The sequence below is a fragment of the Silene latifolia genome, chromosome 7 (genome assembly GCF_048544455.1).
Source record: "Silene latifolia isolate original U9 population chromosome 7, ASM4854445v1, whole genome shotgun sequence".
NCBI classification, from domain to species: Eukaryota; Viridiplantae; Streptophyta; class Magnoliopsida; order Caryophyllales; family Caryophyllaceae; genus Silene; species Silene latifolia.
In genome coordinates, this window is record NC_133532.1 from 61,218,361 (window position 1) to 61,231,939 (window position 13,579).

The window sequence follows — 13,579 nt, forward strand, 5'->3', positions numbered from 1 at the left end:
CTTGTCATGTAATTTCACGAAGGGAAATTTTGGTTTGATGTAAAACGCTTGTTTGATTTTTTTTTTCTTTGTTGAGGAGGTCGTCAAGACCGGCCGGTGTAGCAGGGGCGGCATTGACGGTGGGGGATGGTGACTGACGGGTGGGGGTGATTGGGGTTAGAGGGAAAAAATTGAAACAAATTGAATTTGAATGAAAAAGAAAGTGAGTTCATTGAAATAAATAAGAGGGGTAAAATGGTCATTTACGTCCATGAAAAAGTAAAACTCGTCCATGAATGAGCACCACCCTAATTAATTACCGTATGCTATATAATTTAAATTTAATATAAAATTGCTTTTATAATAAACTATATATATTATTAAATTTAAAAAAATGTGTTTCGTGTCCTACATTTCATGGGATCCAGTGTCACTTGTGCATTTTGTGTTCGTGTTCAGATATCTGTTCCTGCTACCTAGTATATAACTATATAAGTATATAACCTTAAGCCTTTGCTATGAACGAATGCACGCTAATAATATAAAAATGGATAAAATAGGGAAAAAAATCTTATTGAGAAACTAATGAAATTAAAATTAAATCAATTCGGATTACAAGTCATTCATATTCTCGGATCAGGTTCGGGTCAATGTAAACTTTATTTGCACTACTCCAATGACAATGCACATATTGGACAAGTTGGTAACAACCGTAGTGTGTTTAGCCCAGAAGGAACACAACTCTGTTAAGCCCACAAACCCAACACTAGCCAAATTGGCGGGAAATACATACTCTCCCGCCAAAACTCGTTCCTCTTATTTGTTCTACATCTCTTTAATCCCCAAAAATTAGGTTTTCCTTGTTCTTCTTCTTCTTCTTCAACAACAAACAGTAAACCTTTCTCCACTGCATAAACCTTCAACCTCCGTTCAACAATGGATAACTATGGCGCATTCTTCATCGACGAAAAAGCTGTCACTCTCGAAAATGTCTTCCTTGACTTCCTCAAAAGGTATTTACCTCTCTCTCTTTCTCCTCCTTCAGTTCTTCTCATTTCGCAAACTCCGATTAATTAATTTCATTTTTCCGGTGATTAGCTTTCGATCCGACCCGAATGCAAGGGAACCGTATTACCTATCCGAGATTGACGTCATGGAGACAACTGAATCATCTACTATGTTCATTGATTTCTCACATGTCATGCAATTCAACGACGCCTTACAGCGCGCCATTTCTGATGAGTATCTAAGGTAGCTAAATTTGAATTGTTCGTTTTTCTAGGGTTTTGTTCAATTGATTCAAAATGATTATTGATTTTGTGGTTAATTTGTGGGCGGTTGATTAGGTTTGAGCCGTATTTGAGGAATGCTTGTAAGAGATTTGTGAATGAGCAGAAGCCTAAAGTTGTTGCTGATGATAATCCGAATAAGGATATTAATGTCGCTTTCTATAATATTCCTTTGGTGAAAAGGTGTCAACTTCTTAATTTATCTCCTCATTTTTTACCAGTTGCTTTTCTCTATCCGTTTTCTTTCGTTGTATTTTATGTATGCAATTGATCATTGACGGTTATCATTTCGGTATTAAGGCTCTGATGTTGTTCTGATAAATGTTTCCATGGGTATTGAAGAGAATTTTGTTTTGCCAATCGAAGTAGGTCTGAAATCGAAATTAGATAAGTCCTAAGGAGATTTTTAGTAAAGAAGTTTTCATTGGTTTAAATTGAAAAATACACGAAAGTGTGATGTCGGATCATTGTAGGTCTTGAGCTGCAATTTTTTAAAAACTGAGTTACACATTTGAGTAGAATTCTTTTGACACTTGGTGTAAAATGAACGCAGACTAAGAGAGTTAGCCACAGCAGAAATAGGCAGATTAGTGTCAGTGACGGGAGTGGTTACTCGTACCAGTGAGGTTAGACCAGAGCTACTCCAAGGTACTTTCAAGTGTTTGGATTGTGGCACCGTCATTAAGAATGTCGAACAGCAATTCAAGTATACTGAGGTTGGTTTATTGGTTGATTCAAATACCTGAGCTTTCTTCGTTATTATGGAACAATTGGAAGTGAGGTAGAAGCACTGGTTTGATGTATGTTTTATTGCAGCCAACAATATGTGTGAATGCGACCTGTGCAAACAGGACAAGGTGGGCGTTGCTTAGACAAGAAAGTAAGTTTGCAGATTGGCAAAGAGCGAGAATGCAGGAAACCTCTAAGGAGATACCAGCTGGGTCGCTGCCTAGGTCGCTGGATATCATTCTACGCCATGAGATTGTTGAAAAGGCTAGAGCTGGTGACACGTAAGTCTGATTAAGATAAATGTTTCACTTAAGTGGCTCGATGAAGATTATCTGCTTCTAACATGTATATTTGTATATTGTGTCAAATTATGATAGGGTCATATTCACCGGGACCGTGGTTGTTATCCCGGACATATTAGCATTGACATCTCCGGGTGAGAGAGCGGAATTTAGACGAGATTCTTCTCAGCGAAAGGGCGCTGCTGTTGGGAATGAAGGAGTTCGAGGTCTCAAAGCTTTGGGAGTGAGAGATCTTTCATATCGTTTAGCTTTTATTGCCAACTCAGTGCAGGTGTGTTAATTTAGTTGACCACATTTGTTCACTTAAAATGTGTTTGACTGTTGTACTTAAGTTCCTATTTTTGTGATCAGATTGTTGATGGAAGGCGAGATGTTGACATAAGGAACAGGAAAATGGATGCTGATGAGGATGAGAGCCAGCAGTTTGCGGTGTGTGTTTGTGCTTATGATTTTATTTATGCTCATTTTTCTACAGACTTGGATTTTCTTTTTGGTTACCATGTGCAATTTCTGGTTTTTAACGTATCATGTTTTAATTTGGTCCTCCCTTGGATGTCATATGTACTATACAAAAGACTTTAGTCAGTTTCACTGTCACCTGTTCTACGTGTTTGTAATTCTTGTATGTGGTTCAGATTAAAGAGAATATTAGCTTTTTTATCTGTACTAAACAAGTAATAAAGATGCGTGACTTTTAGAAATACCTTTTTTACGCGTGTTCCTCACGTTGAATTCCTAAATCCTTATGTATTAGCCTACTGACAGTATGGAGTGATTCCATTGTCCACACTGGCAGGCAGAGGAGCTCGATGAGATACAAAGAATGAGAAATACCCCTGACTTTTTCAATAAACTGGTTGATAGCATTGCCCCAACTGTGTTTGGTCACCAAGATATCAAGCGGGCAATTCTTCTTATGCTGCTAAGTGGTATTCACAAGAGCACCCAAGAAGGCATCAACTTAAGAGGAGACATTAATGTTTGCATTGTGGGAGATCCTAGCTGTGCAAAGTCCCAGTTCCTGAAGTAATTCTTTGTTTTGTTTTTCTATTACCCTTCTCTTTCTCCAACTGGTAAATTGTTCTTTTGCTTCAGAGCAAACATTCATATAAGTATATCCATCATGCAGATATACAGCAGGCCTAGTTCCTAGATCTGTCTACACCTCAGGGAAATCATCATCTGCTGCCGGTTTGACTGCAACTGTAGCTAAAGAACCCGAAACTGGAGAATTCTGTATTGAGGTAAACCTCTAATGGATTTGTCACTGTACAGTTTAAAAGTTTCTCAAGAGCTTCTAAAGAGTCTTCTCTGCTAAAATATTTTCTTCTTTTGGCTGTGTGATAACTACTATCTGCTTTTTAATTGTGATAGCTAAATACTACCTGATTTGGATTAGAAATTCAGGAAGTCATTTGAAGATTATGCGAACAATAGAAAATTCGAATATATATCTAGTGATGCACCTCTCTGGGCTTCGGAGGTTTGAAGTGTGGTGAAGTGATAAGTTGTGCTTGTGAGGGGAAGGCGATGACCTAAGGAACATTGATAAAGATCATAGAGAGTGATATGAGTCTTCTTTTTATTGATTTAATATGATGTTGGATATGGCGGAGTGGTGTGAAAGACTTCATTTGGGTTATCAACTTCAACTTTATACGTAGTGTTTTGTATTACTTCATAATTATTACGTTCTCTTTATCTTGGATCTCTTCTTTGTTAAAATTGTTTTCTCCTCGTGATTTTATTCAGACTTGTATCTCCCATTTAACACTACTACTAAGAGGATTTGATCTCATTCAGAAGGATTGTCATTTTTTAATGCCTTTTTTTTCTTCTGTTCTCACGTATTTTGTTGTTGATCAGTTGGTGGATTAGCCTATAGCATCTGTTCATGATCATGAGCTTATCCCATTTCTTATGAACAATTTCAGGCTGGAGCACTGATGCTAGCAGATAATGGCATTTGTTGTATTGATGAGTTTGATAAAATGGACGTTAAAGACCAGGTAATATATTCACAAGACCACAGAAAATGTAGTCTCTTGCTAGTTAATCATTTAAAGGGCTTGGTGAGGTAATGTGTTTGTAACAAAACTATAGGTTGCTATTCATGAAGCAATGGAACAACAAACAATAAGTATAACCAAAGCAGGAATCCAGGCTACCCTGAACGCTAGAACATCAATTTTAGCTGCTGCCAACCCAGCTGGAGGGCGCTATGACAAAACTAAGCCACTCAAGGTGTGAATTTAAAGTTCCAAATCAATCATGTAATTTGCTTTGATGATCGGATATACTACGTACTTGATGGTATTAACCAGAAAATTAAAAAGTGAATATTGTAGTATGGTTCTCATATTGTGAATTTACTCTTTTATTTTTCTTCCAACAGTACAATGTGGCTCTACCTCCAGCTATCCTTTCAAGGTTTGATCTGGTGTATGTTATGATAGATGATCCAGATGATCAAACTGATTACCACATTGCTCATCACATTGTTCGAGTACATCAAAAGCGGGAGGAAGCATTGTCACCAACCTTTACTACTGCTCAGCTAAAGCGATACATTGCATATGCAAAAACATTGAAACCAAAGGTATTTTCCTAGAAAGTGTCTCTGATTCGGTAATCCACAGAAACTTGTGAGAAGAGAGGGTCTCACATGTGAAACCAACCCAATAACCGTCTAAGTAAACACGTGGATTACTTAAAGATTTTGTTTGGTTGCACATGTGAAATTCGCTCTTACAAGATTTACTAACTGGATGTCTCTAAGATCATTTTTCATTATATTCTGAGCAGCTAAGTTCAGAAGCCAGAAAATTGTTAGTTCAGTCATATGTCACTCTTCGAAGAGGAGACGCAGCTCCAGGAAGCAGAGTTGCTTATAGAATGACAGTAAGACAGTTGGAGGCTCTCATCCGGCTGTCAGAAGCCATTGCTCGAAGTCATCTGGAAATACAGGTGGTTCTTCGCCTGGAACTTCTTATATTTGTTTATGGTGTTTTGTCCCTCTTTTTACTAAAATGTTTGAAACATTTGTTTTATAGGTGCTACCACGCCATGTCACTATTGCAGTTCGACTACTTAAAACATCAGTAATTAGGCAAGAACTGGAAATGCTGCTTCCTTGCTTCTTGTTATTCCTTATCTGATAAGTTGCAATAAGTTTTTTTTACTCAACTTATAACTTGTATACTTCTGTTTCAGTGTTGAATCCAGCGAAATTGATTTGTCAGAGTTCGAAGAAGAAATCAATGTTGCTGGTGTAAGTGCTGATGCTTCTGAGGGACCTCAGCCTGCCACAGGAACAACTGAAGATGCTTCGATTCCCACTGGTGAGACACTATTTTGCATAAAACGGACTCATTTATTGTTATATACCTCATTACATAAATTAATTAATGACTTGTATGTATACATTAGTCTCACACAATACAATCCTGCCCATAAAAGCACAATCACCTATAAGATGGTTTCATGTTAAGATAATAATTATACTGATCCATGTTATGGAATAACTGCCCTTGATTTTAGTATTTAATTGGTTTTTGGGTATTTGGGTGAGGATTTTACTTAAATGGGCTGATCTCTGATTTTATTAATTAAGTCATTTCTTAGGATACGAATTGCAATAGAAAAAAGGTTTGTTAATAAGCAACTTTGGAGATGCTATAATCAACACATCTCGATCGTTTCTGCAAGTATCTTGTAAAGATCGTTTAGTACAAAAACCCAAAACAGTAATACAAGTAAAACTGAGTACTAGCTGAAAAGGATTGATTTTCCTTTTGGTAACGGGTCAAGCATGATACTTGAGTTGATTTATAGCTTTTTATCTCGCAGGAAATGGAGGATCTAAAAGCAAGGAACAGAACTTGGTGATAACAGATGAACATTATGACAGAGTAACACATATACTTGTGATGCGACTTAGACAGCTTGTAGAATCCGCAGAGCAAGAAGGTATTTTCACTAGTTAGCTTCGTGCTTGAACTTACCATGAATTTTCACTAGTTTTCCATCAATGCCAGCTCCTCTTGTCATATCTTTTACTGTTTATGGAAACTAGTATAAATCCCGCGCGAAAGCGCGATTTTTTAAATAGAAATATTAAAGAAGGTAAAAATTATACAACTGATATTAACTAAATTTGAAATTTAATTGTAAAATTTATTATTAATAATATTTTGTATTAATCGGTGGAAAAAGGAAAGTTCAGTATAATTCAGTTGTAGATATAATATAATGAAAGCCCAATTACATATATGATATAATAAAAGCCCAATTATAGTCAAATTCATTTAGGCGGGAAAATTTGGAGACCTCTTATTCTTTTAGTATAAGGGGGATGAAGTTGATAAACCTTGTCTATGTGCTATTTAGAAATTACATATTCTGTATAAACTTCATTCATCTACAAGCCTACAAAATGAGAAAGATTTGATACATTGGAAAATCAAGTTATTTGATTTTAAGAAAATCTCCAAAACAACAAAAATATGTGATTTCATTTACAAAAAGTTCAAAATCAGAAAATACGTTCTTTATTTTTCCTATTCTCTCCCTATTACTTTGTTCCATTAAGGACAATGTAAATTTCATATTGTTAAATTTCAAGTGTTAGTTCTGAATAACTTTGGTGTTTGATATATAGGCACAGCTCTCCTCGGTACACGACAGAAAGATTTGATACAATGGTATGTTGCACAGCAAAATGAGAAAAATAGCTATACCTCAATGGAAGAAGCCCGCAATGATGTTAAAATAATCAGAGCTATTATTCAGGTATGTAACAATTATTACACCTCTAATATGTGAGATGTTAAGTACATTTTTTTTTGAGAAAGATGTGAAGTACATTTTTTTTTGAGAACGATGTTAAACAATGTACTGGATAATTGTCGTGTGCAGAAATTAGTAAAAGAAGGTCATTTGATTGTAGTGGATGATGGTAGGCAAGCGCCTGTTGAAGGCGAGAATCCTGCAGAGCAACCTTCAGTATCGAAAGATGATAGAATTTTGGCAGTTGCTCCAAATTACGTTATTGAATATTGACTAATTTGCTGGTGAGTTGGATGCGGCATTATAGTATTGTAGTTTTGGCAGGCTAGCTCCTCCTGTCATTGATTTGAGTTATTTGTGCTGTGTACGAGATTTAAGCTATTTGTTGCTTAGCTTATAGCCTTGAACCTTGTTCAGTCGTCGGAATTCATGCCAGAAATGATCAAATGAAGATTATCTGGGTGACTGTCACTGAACATATTGTACAACGTTCTAGATTATTCTTCCTTCTTGTATTAGATTGTTACGTTTAAGGTTTGTTCTGAGACTTGGAGCTGGAAGTGAAGAAATTAATGGTTAGATTAATTAGTTAGATCTCTGGTTATTGCTTTTGTCCTTTTGCTTGCCACCCGAACCTCCAAGTATATGTTGCAACATTTCTTGGTGCCCGACTGGTGACTGCCCTTTTAGAGTAAACTACATATAATAAGAACCTCACTATGTCCAAATGTAGCATTAAGGACCTGATATATAAATGTTAATCACTGAGGACTTGAGGTTATATAAAGGGTTAACTGTAGCATGTATTGATCTGAAACTGCATTTGCTTCCAAATTACACTCAGAAAATTAGCCACAAGTTAATGAGTGAGTCATTTGAAGGGTGGTTTTACAATAACACATTATAAAACCATGTATTAAAAGACCTTGATGTCCTTGTTATGGAAAAAGTAGTGGTTAATGGGGTTCTTTTAGTGGGGTTATTTGGGTAAAATATGACGTGATTTTACAACACTTGAATAAAATGGTTTTATACAAGAGTTATTGTTAACGTTTTTGACTGGCATGTATATAACTAAAATAAAATGATGACCAAAAATTTAAGTTTGAAACTTTTGTAATGTATATATTTGATTCATTTATTTTGGAATATTATAATCAGGTGCATTTTAGTTTTTTTTTTTTAATTATTTCCATTAATTCATTGTACACAATTGTTGAAAACTAACTATTCCATCTCAAGACGGTTAATCTAAGAAATTCTTTTCAACTCAAGATTACTTTTATGCAAGTGTTCTGAAACACTTGTGGCAATGAAACTAAAGAAGAATAAAGATCATTTACGTTTTTTTTTGTCATAGTTGTCTTTTGGACCGTCAATTTGATAGCTAGGCAAATATCTTGCCAAGATATGCTGGTAATAATGCTGCAGTTGTAGTTAAACAATAGAGTACTGCAATTATTCAAACTGAATCTAATTACAGGTCATTCAGAAATCAACTCTTGTTTTTAATACTTCCTCCATTCAACTCCACTCTACCTATTTCTCTTTTATACACTATTCACAATTGTATATTCAATTTCGATTTTCTCTCGATACGTAAGTGGAAATATATTCATGTGGGATCTTGTTTGATTCGTCTTTACGACTACATTAAAAATATCTAATTTTTATAATTTTTGCAAATACGTAACTAATGATATTTAGCGCGTAAAACACGCGTTGGCAAACGTGAAAAAAGAAAGTGGTAGAGTGGAGTTGAATGGAGGAAGTACAAAGGTAATGTTACATTTGATCTCATTGATTATAATATTTAGTGGCTTTGTGCCTTGCATGAACGTTGCGAAGCAAGCTAAATAGTTGAATACTCGCAAAAGCATAAAAACGTAAGCATAGAACTGTCCATCGTTGTAAAAAAGTTGCTTGAGAGTAAATAACAAGGTACTAAACAAAGCCTGTTGATAACAAGAGCAACTTCAACCACAGGCACGTGTCGGATACCCAATGTCCATTATACCAGAAAGTGATGTCTGAAGCACTGAATCATATACTATGCAAAACGCTGTTTCATTCTCACTTCAGTCGAAAATTGAAGCAAATGTGTATATTACATCTGATTGTTACATGATTTATATTTCTCCTTGATCCTTTTGTCTAAAATACTGCTCTCAATATAAATTTACAAAGCAAAAACAGCCTCGTGTACCTTTCTGAAAATTTGTCACAGGAACTACCAACACTTACAACCGATGAGTAGACTATCGCGGGCTAGGAAAATGGCTATGGCTTGCACCAGCTCGAGCCAATGCCTATCAGGTCCTGCAGTTACACACCACCAATTTTAAGTTACTTAAACATACCGGGTTTCAGTGCCAGACATTTCACTGGCAGTAGTGAAAGTACATGGCAGGTCTCTCTTGGTTCTGCAGTCGAAAGTGTGTCTCGTTTTCTTTCGCAAGTGACAAATATAAAATGATGACAAAGCAAGAAGGCATACTGTTGAATATTGTTCTCTGAGAAATAACATAATGAATGTGTGTTCTCCTTCATTGCAAACAAAATGTAGATTTAAAGTTTTTATGGTGTTAAATTTGGGCCACAATCCCATATCTTGACCGGGATATAAATGTTTTGAAGTTTATTGGCACCGCATTACCTTATAAACAACCTCAGGTGAGACTGTCACAATTGATTCCCATATCAAATATCAAACTCATATTTAATACCACTATGATATTTTGTACTGTTGATAAAATTATAGCTTCCACTAGGTTGCTAATAAACTTGTAATAGAATAAAAGGATTTATGTCTAAATAATTAGAGAATTAGACAGAAATGAAACCTGGCATGCCTTGTTCTTTGCTCTGGTTTCGGCTGTACTGGGTATGTCGTTGTTTGGCTTCATAAACTTTTTTTCCCGACGTTCACAGGAACCCCATCCATCAGAAAACCTACCACTTCTGGTAAAAACAATGTCAAATATTGGATAAATATATGCAATAATGGAGAATAGTTTTATTTTCAAAATGTCGAACTTAAGTAGCACTTACTGCATAGATGCACGGATTAAAAATTCAGCACGTTGAACATTTCGGTTGTCATCAAATTCAATTGTCTTGTCCTTGATTTCAAACGAGACATTGAAGTAAAACGCAATCTTTCTCCAACCTATAGAAGATACTCCATACATTAGTAACTTTGTGGATATACAATCGTACTTTCATCATTTGCTCTCAGGAAAAGAGAAGAGAGCTATACATAATACGAGTATCTAATTGCCAATTACCTGACTTTTTGATATAAGGATTCCCAGATATCATGGTATAGTCTGATTTCTCAAGAACCTGGGCATCAAAAAGACAGAAAGAAAAGGATAACGAGATATATATTAGCACAAAACACCATATTATTCCAACCTCTCATGTTGTGCTTATCATTAAGATTTGGCAAAAATCATAAGCGGGGAAAGAATTGATTAAAAGTGCTACACAGTCGTTTTCTAACATTTGTACTATGACTAGTTCTTGTCAAACATCTCAGTAGTAAAGGAGACTTTCTCTTGCACACATTAGATTGAAGCAGCAGCAACAACAATATCAGAGCCTTAATCCCAAAATGATTTGGGGTCGGCTGTCATGAATCATCCTTTAAAACCGTTCATGGGTGAGAACGCACACCTCAAAATGCGAAAAAAATAGAAAAGGCAAAAATGAAAAACAAAAGGGAGAGCAAAACATAATACAAAGTCAAGGTAAATTTATAGGTTTTAAAATCGAAGTCCGGATTTCTTTTATAAAAACTTAAAAATTTAAATCGAGAATAACGATTAAAACGATTTTGAAAACCGAAGTAGAATTTAAGGATCCGGAATACCTTAAAAGTAAACCAAGTAAAATATAGTAAGAAAGGGAAGTGGTAGGTAAAAAAAGGTGTAATAAAGGAGAGAAGAACAAATAATTTCTTTTAAAAATTAAATAAAAACACTAAATATGTCAAAAAAAACATCAAATACTAAAAATCCACATATATCATTTCCCTCCATTATGCCCTCTCCGTCACCATACTCTCCTCAAGCCCCGGAATGTAGAAGGATCTTAAAACAATTTGGTGTAACTAGTATAGTACTCCACTACTCCGGAGCATATAGTCAATTCCAGTCACATTGATCAACAGGAATTGAATATCACCCAAGTACATTTTTCAGGAGTGCAACTCTTCTCAGGGAGTCTTTATCATGCATGTGGCTATGTGAGCTAGGGAGCAACAGCTTCTAGCAGGCAACTGTAGGGAAGCAGGAAAATAGATCGGCAGTAAAAGAACGATATGTGGTAGTTTTAAGTGATGTTCACTATGTGTGTGTATGATTTCAAGATAGAAAACATTGAAAGCAGAATTTATAAGGTGAACCAAACAATGAAATGATACACAAGCTACTATTGAAGATGCTATGGGTGATGAGAGTGGTAACTTTATCAGAATGTTTATAGTCTAAAATTATAAGAAGTGCAAAAGATGGAGCCCTAGCGTATGAATGCCAAGAGAGTCAGGAGACCATAAAGCTCTATACTACGTTACACCGAACAACTGAAAGAGGGTAGACACTAATGCACACAGAACACTCAAGCCTAACTTTAAAAGCTCAAACATATTACAGTACAAATCACGGATCAGGGCACCTAATACTATGGACTTATACACAGTACGCAAATACGCATAAATAACTCCTAACTAATTCCCTAGAATAACGGAGTGATGAGCTGTCAAGTATCAACCTATGACACTAATCTGTCAAAGACTCAAGGCTAAAGGAACATGTTATGCAAGAATAGCTATTGTCCTATTGCATAGAGAAACTTCAGAATGTCAGTAGCAAAATGAATGTAGTGAATGTAATTAGTCAGTAGATGGAAGCTTGGGCAAATCCTTCCTCTAAGGAGAACTTTCAAGATATAATGTTTTTGTGAATTTGTTTGTATTTTCTTTTGCTTTCTTGATGTTGTAATTCAAAGAAAAGAGCTATATAACTCAGTTGCCCTGTGGCGTAATATCCGTCAACTGAGAAGGGAGTGAAAGCAACCTCCTGAGTTTCAATGGTAGAGGTATGGGGTTGTAATACAAAGAAAAGAGATACGGAGTATAACTCAATTCTTTGAAGATACTCTCGATCTATGAGTCGCACTGCTAGTCCAATGAGTAAGCCTGCTAAGGTGCTACCTCAAAAATTCTCGACCATGGCGAGGTAAAGGAGGTTTGATGCAATACCAGAAAAAACAAAAGCGAGAAGTAAACCAAACTATGAACTACGGAGTACATTAACATAAATGATGCAGGAAGAATTATGGATTAAGGATCCGCGAATCTTCACAATTAACTACTTACCATCACGAACACTTGAAAACTTGTTCAAGATACTCATGATAAAGGAACAAAATCACTTCAAATCGAAAACTAACAAATTAAAAATGCAGGTTATCTAAACCCTAACAATTAGTAATACAGAATAATTTTACAGCCGAAAATCGATAAATACGAATCATAAGATTAACAAAACTTTAATGAATCGGTAATCTACTGACCTCCATAGCAGCTTTCTGATAATCTTTAAAGAGCGAAACAGTAGGATATCGGCCAGACAAACAATGCGTAAAATTCTCCTTATTATCATCAACACGACGATCAACAATCGTAGGCGAAACATTCTCCTGAACATAAGGACTTAACTCTTTCACCTGATACACCGGATTAATCGGCCAGCGATTGACAGCTGCGGCGGAATGAGGACTAGTGTGGCTGAGCTCAGAAATGCAGGAAGACGATGACCGAAGGATTTTCGCAGGCCGGCGAAAGTCGTCGGTAATCGGAGAATTGGAGTAGTTGTTGCGGTGGTGATACTGCGGCGGCGGCGGTGGAGAGAGGAATTTTGGCGACGGAGAGAGGAATTTGGAGGTATTGGTGGTTGGAGTGAGGGGTTTACGGTAGCGAGAGATGGTAGTGGCGGGGGAAGAGTATGAGGCGGCGGTCGCGGCGGCGGCGGAGTCGATAACGGCCCAAAGTGCGTCGTCGTCGAGGTCTCTGTCGTCCGCTGGAAGTGCCGCCATTGGAGGTTGCTGTCTCTTGCTCTGCTTCGTTAGTGTGTTCGGTAAGATTGGTTTCAAATTTGAAATCGTTACTGGGCGGTATAGTGTTTGGGATTGATTGGATGCATACGGTTAGACTCCGTTAGAGGCTTGGATTAAATACACCTCTCACCTCTGATTATGCTCGGAGAAAAAAATGTTTAAGAAAGGCTTGAGCTCGAGAAAAATTCCACGGGTTTAGATCCACAATGATTCCAGGAGCCCGAGTTTAATTTTTAATATACGAGTCCATTTCAAGCTAGTTATCGCCTCAACTTGGTTACACAACTAGATAAAAGCATGACTTGCGCGGAAGGGTTAGATCTAAAAGATTTTGATGAATTCACGATCGGTTTAGTAATTGGTTTAAACTTT

At 36.4% G+C, this 13,579-nt stretch overlaps 2 protein-coding genes across 3 annotated transcripts; one reads left to right on the forward strand and one right to left on the reverse strand.

The window, feature by feature from the left end:
• The first annotated feature begins 805 nt into the window (after positions 1-805).
• On the forward strand, positions 806-7,679 carry LOC141592219 (DNA replication licensing factor MCM6). Its single transcript, XM_074412823.1, has 18 exons — positions 806-992; positions 1,078-1,230; positions 1,326-1,451; positions 1,822-1,984; positions 2,085-2,278; positions 2,375-2,570; positions 2,651-2,728; positions 3,096-3,325; positions 3,429-3,543; positions 4,234-4,308; positions 4,403-4,543; positions 4,695-4,898; positions 5,105-5,266; positions 5,353-5,408; positions 5,513-5,640; positions 6,149-6,268; positions 6,960-7,090; positions 7,217-7,679. The coding sequence occupies exons 1-18, from the start codon at positions 916-918 to the stop codon at positions 7,358-7,360; spliced, it is 2,493 nt and encodes an 830-aa protein (XP_074268924.1). The 5' UTR covers positions 806-915; the 3' UTR covers positions 7,361-7,679.
• A 1,431-nt stretch (positions 7,680-9,110) lies between these two features.
• On the reverse strand, positions 9,111-13,280 carry LOC141592220 (uncharacterized). 2 transcript variants are annotated; one of them, XM_074412824.1, is made up of 5 exons: positions 12,665-13,280; positions 10,375-10,432; positions 10,139-10,256; positions 9,931-10,048; positions 9,111-9,406 (listed from the first exon to the last, which is right to left on the reverse strand). In XM_074412824.1, exons 1-5 carry the CDS (start codon positions 13,184-13,186, stop codon positions 9,368-9,370), a joined length of 855 nt encoding a protein of 284 aa, XP_074268925.1. In that variant the 5' UTR covers positions 13,187-13,280; the 3' UTR covers positions 9,111-9,367. The 2 variants fall into 2 exon arrangements, with proteins under 2 accessions (XP_074268925.1, XP_074268926.1); XM_074412825.1 differs by having other exon boundaries at positions 9,931-10,045; positions 12,665-13,277.
• Positions 13,281-13,579: the final 299 nt, after the last annotated feature.